The sequence below is a fragment of the Miscanthus floridulus genome, chromosome 16 (assembly GCF_019320115.1).
Source record: "Miscanthus floridulus cultivar M001 chromosome 16, ASM1932011v1, whole genome shotgun sequence".
Classification (NCBI taxonomy): domain Eukaryota; kingdom Viridiplantae; phylum Streptophyta; class Magnoliopsida; order Poales; family Poaceae; genus Miscanthus; species Miscanthus floridulus.
Window position 1 is genome coordinate 2,612,678 of NC_089595.1, and position 5,254 is coordinate 2,617,931.

Here is a 5,254-nt window from a genome sequence, read left to right on the forward strand (position 1 = left end):
ATTAGCTCTATGTGTATAATATTACTAGTGCATAGGAACTTGGAAATGAAGATACCAGAGGGGATTTGTTGGTTCATGCCATATACAAAAATTTGGACATATGGGGTCAAGACTTATCCATTTTTTAGGGTGAGAATTGTCCAAATTTAGGAAGGAGATGAGCTAATTAAAGAGTATTTTGACATTGTTGTATTTTAGCAATTCAATTACTCCCTTTGTTTCTAAATCTCCCTCTATTTTTAATTATAAGACGTTTTGGCTTTTCTTGATATATAACTTTTGCTATGCACTTAAATATACATCATGTCTAGATATTAGTAAGAGTAATGTATTTTAAAAAGTCAAAATATATCTTATAATTTAGAATAGAGGAAGTATTAAACTATAGAGATTTTATTAAAAAATATGTTTCAAGATCTTTCACACTCATATTTTAAGTCTGTACATGCACAATTATTTAAGTTGTACTAAAATACTCCCTCCGTTCCACACTATAAGTCGCTTTGATTTTTTTGGTACATCCATTTTGCTATGGATTTAGATATAATATTATGTCTATATACATAGCAAAATGGATAAACCAAAAAAGTAAAAGTGACTTATAATTTGGAACGGAGGGAGTATTTGATAAAGCAAATGGATATTTGTTGTCTTCAAAATCAAGTTGATATATCTGAATGTGATCACATTTTGAACTATCGATTTGTATTATATGACAAAATCAAGTGTATTTTTATCGGATGTAAAAGTTGCAAACGGTAATACGTTATATGCACAACACGGTATCCACTCACCAAACACGCATGCACACGCACACGGAATCCCCTATCACATGCTAATATGCTATGCACGTCTCTACAACCTACGGCAACACGTAATCATGTGTGGCACACATGCAAATCAAGTGTATCAAGTCACATATAAAACTCAACTGCAAGCGAAATATATATGAAGTCCAAAGTTACAAAAAAAAGAAGATCACGCATGCATCAATCAAATTTTAAAAAATATCTAATTTTTTTTATCTATTCTATTTTACAAAATAAAATAATTAAATAAATATCCTATTACATCCTAGAGGTAATAGATGATTGTAAACGTCTGATCATGAAAAAAAAGACGCATGTTACATGGTAAAATAGGATATATTGATTGATGCATGCATTTATCTAAATAATATCCCGCTTTGTCCAAGTGTTGTAAGTATTACCTATTAGAACTATTGCTATTTTGGTTTTCATCATCTATCTGCTTTGAAGTTGTTTAGACATCAAGATTAGGGATATGAAATAGTACTTGCGTCTTTTGGTTTATATAAAAAAAACGAACCATTTTATATGCTTTGTCTCACTGCGAGTGCAGACGTGCAGTAAGCAGTTCTGTGATGAACCTAGGTCGTGGAAGACGAAATCGTTCTAGTCTCAACCAATAATTAGTCATTATTACAACAGAATGAGACAACATAATGAGTCAATTGTTGGGCGCTGTATGTATCATCCAGCGGTCCAGCTGAAAGGACGACGTCCTACCTACCGCGATCATCCCAGGGAATCTGGATTTCGCTTTGGCCTACGTGCATCACTGGCTGCCTGACTGACTGCGTTACGAAATGCTATAATTATTTATTTAATTTATACCCGGATTTTGTCCCTTATAACGGCTCTAACACTCCTCTAGATTCGCGACTACCGAAACCAGTGATCAGTGCTACTGCTACCACCACAACGACCGGCGATGGCATTCGCGCAATTATCGCCAAACTCCAAGGGTGCTAATCAAGACACCGCGACGCTTGCCAGGCTGGCATTACATTACATTGCCCCAGACTTCACCTGCTCCACTCCACCATCAGTGCGCAGTGCTCTGCTCTCCACTCACGAACTCCCCCCATCCGCGAGCCGCCGACACTCCGTTACTGCTCTGCTCTCCCCTTGCCCCCATCCGCTAGTTACGGCCAAAGCTCGGCGGCGATGGACCTGCGGCGGCGGCGGCTGGCCATGGTGGCGGTGTGGGCCGCCACACTGACGGCGGTGGCGGAGGGGTTCGACATCCTGCAGATCCTGGGGAAGCACGACGAGTTCTCGCAGTTCTGCAAGCTGCTCAACGAGACGCACCTGGCGGGGGACATCAACCGGGACCGGACCATCACCGTGCTCGCCGTGGCCAACGGCGACATGGGCCACCTCACGGGGGGACACTACTCGCTCGGCACCCTCCGCCACATCCTCGAGCTGCACGTCGTCGCCGACTACTACGACGACAAGAAGCTCAAGCAGCTGTCGCACGCCGCCACCGCCGCATCCACCTTGTTCCAGGTAATTAATTAACCCACGGATTCCTCCTGCCGCTCGGCTCGGTTTCTTGCTAGCTAGCAGCCTGTTCGGGAGGCCGTATCCTATCGTGGATTATTTACTGGCTGGTTAGATGTGAGAGAAAAACACTATTCTCGGCTGGAAATTTACGATCGTTTACGAGCAAGCGAACATGCTACTACAGCGTCAAATACTAGTTTTTTTTAGACAGTTTGAAGCTCTTGTTTGCTTCTAGCCTTGGACTGTTTTGTGCTATCAGCCATTCTGAATGAAAAAGAAAAAGAAAAAGCGGCTTGCTCTGCTTCATCATAAATTTGGATTGAATCCTACAAGTTTTGTTTTGTTTGGAGAAAAAAGAACGCCTTTAGTTTTCCCTGAATGAATTTAAAAAAAAAACTCAAATTTCATAGCTAATGCTGTAAATCTATTTAGTGACAACTCCACGAGTCGCTTTTGAAGCGGTGCCCACGCACATGCACGTGTTGGCCTCTCCGGCGACATGATACACAAATCACAAGGTTCCAGTAACATTATTTTTCACCCAATGGAATCTCTGGATTACTACCGGACCAGCTCAAATTCGCTTTTTATTTTACCGTTCTCCAAGTCACCGAGTGCACTCTTGCAATAAAAAAAAAGACACTGAGTGCAGACTGATATAAAAATCACACCATCGGAGAATCATTTTCTTTTTCTTTGGTTGCTGAGCAAATAAAAAAGCATTTCAGCCAACCTGAAAGAAGGGGTCAAGCCGTAAGGGTACGCGCCCTGTTCGCTTGATCGGCTCTTGATACGGTGTTTTTCTCTCCCAACAAAACGAACAGCATTAATCGGCTTATTAGGCACAGAAACGATTAAGTGATGGTTGTGGTTACTTGAGTCCCACTCTGACTACATATGGTCCTGGCATTGGTACGGGTGGCATATGGAGTTTTTTTTTTCAGCACCAATAATGCTGTGAGCTGTCTAACATTAAGCTTGTTTCATTAAATTTTTCAAGTAATATATTTTGATAGAGAGTTTATTTAGATTTGTAGATATTAATATGATTTTTTAAAAACATGGTCAAATTTAAAAGTTTGACTTGGATAAAAGCAGAGTGAACTATAATCTGAACTTAGAACGGTGGGAGTATTTGACTTCCACAGTTGCACACCGTGAGACTCAAATAGTCCAATAGCTTTGGTGGTCGGTGCATCAAAGTTGGGACTGCCGATGCAGTAGCAAATTAAATTTCACTTGTTTTCATTTAATTTCGTGGCACTGAATTAATAAGTGAGCTAACGTATGCTCCTCATCGATGTGCTGTGCAGCGATCCGGATTTGCCCCCGGCATGGCAGGGTACGTGAACATAACGCAGCACCGCGGCGGCAAGGTGTCGTTCATCGTGGACGACGCGGCGGACACCGTGAAGCCCGTCACGTACGTGAAGCAGATCGAGAGCCACCGGTACGACTACTCGGTGCTCCAGGTGAGCGGCGTGCTGTCGTCCCCGGAAGCCGAGGCGCCCGTGGCCCCGCCGGCACCCGTCAACCTCACCGACATCCTCTCCAAGAAGTACTGCAAGAGCTTCGCGGGGCTGCTGGCGGCCGACCCCAAGGTGTTCGACACCCTGAACGGCACCAAGGACACGGCGCTCACCATCTTCTGCCCCGTCGACGCGGCGGTGGCGGCCTTCATGCCCAAGTTCAAGAACCTGACGGCCAAGGCCAAGACGGCCATCCTGCTGTACCACGCCGTGCCGGACTACTACTCCATGCAGTTCCTCAAGTCCAACAAGGGCAAGGTCACCACGCTCGCCACCACCAGCGTCGCCAAGAAGGACTACACCTACGAGGCCGAGAGCAAGGAGGACACAGTCACGCTCGACACCACCGTCGTCACCTCCACCATCCAGGCCACCGTCAGGGACGACGACCCGCTCGCCGTCTATGCTGTGTCCAAGTTCCTGCAGCCTAAGGAGCTGTTCAAGGCGAAAACGGCGGACCTCGCGCCTGTGCCCGCTCCAGAAGCAGGGCCAAAGAAGAAGAAGAAGAAGCCCAGCAGCGGCTCGGCTGCCTCTGCGCCTTCAGACGAATCTGCAGATGGCCCGTCTGCCGACGACTCATCCGACGACGCCGCGGACAAGGCCGCCGCTGCGCCGTCGTCTCTGTTCGCCCGGTGGGTGACGATCGCCGTGGCGCTGGCGCTGGCGTTGGCGGCCTAAGGTGTGCGCTCATGTGCTATGTTTTTTCATAACTTATTTTGGACCCTATCTTCTTTTCTTAGTCCAATTCGTGTCCCTTCCTTGTTGGTGCAGAAAATAAGAAGGGCTATTTTTATTTATATATTTATTATTACCACATTCCATAAAAAAAAGAAAAAATTAGAGGTGTGTGTGAGTGATGTAACTGTTTTGGTTTTATTCATTGGGTTGTGGTGACCATTTTGTAATGATAGTGGCCAATGGAATTGGAGAGTGGGTTAAGTTTTCACATATGATACTATGGGCGCCTTTGGCTCGGCTCTCCGGGGCTCCGGCTCCTCCATGCAGTGACTATGCAACTCTGTAGATCACTGTAGCAGTTAAAAACAGCTCTGGCTCTTATACAAATGAACGTGGATTGAGAATGAGCTGTCGGAGCTATGTTTGTGGTGCTCCGCCGGCTCCACCACAGTACCCGCATAGTGCAGAGCCGGAGCCGGCGCGAGCTCCACCAAGCGCGCCCTATATATAAGTCATCATATGGAGTTTAGAGGTGCAGCAGTGTTTGTTGTTTGCTTTCAACCTGTCCGTGTTTGAGCTTTCGGAGTCACATGCCTCAAAACTATCCCAAAACCCTCATGGAAAAGTAACAAAAGGGGCACAGAGAAGACATTGGCATGTGGTGGCCTTGCTTCCTCGGGTTGTAAAGGGATATATGCCTATGTGATTTAGTCACTTTAGCTGCTACGATGATCT

The 5,254-nt window shown here is 45.4% G+C and overlaps 1 protein-coding gene across 2 annotated transcripts; it reads left to right on the top strand.

Moving 5' to 3' along the window:
- The first annotated feature begins 1,857 nt into the window (after positions 1-1,857).
- On the top strand, positions 1,858-4,889 carry LOC136512827 (fasciclin-like arabinogalactan protein 2). Of its 2 annotated transcripts, XM_066506833.1 has the most exons (3): positions 1,858-2,315; positions 3,626-4,520; positions 4,613-4,889. In XM_066506833.1, exons 1-2 carry the CDS (start codon positions 1,971-1,973, stop codon positions 4,517-4,519), a joined length of 1,239 nt encoding a protein of 412 aa, XP_066362930.1. In that variant the 5' UTR covers positions 1,858-1,970; the 3' UTR covers position 4,520; positions 4,613-4,889. The 2 variants fall into 2 exon arrangements, with proteins under 2 accessions (XP_066362930.1, XP_066362929.1); XM_066506832.1 differs by lacking the exon at positions 4,613-4,889 and having other exon boundaries at positions 3,626-4,522.
- The last annotated feature ends 365 nt before the right edge of the window (positions 4,890-5,254 follow it).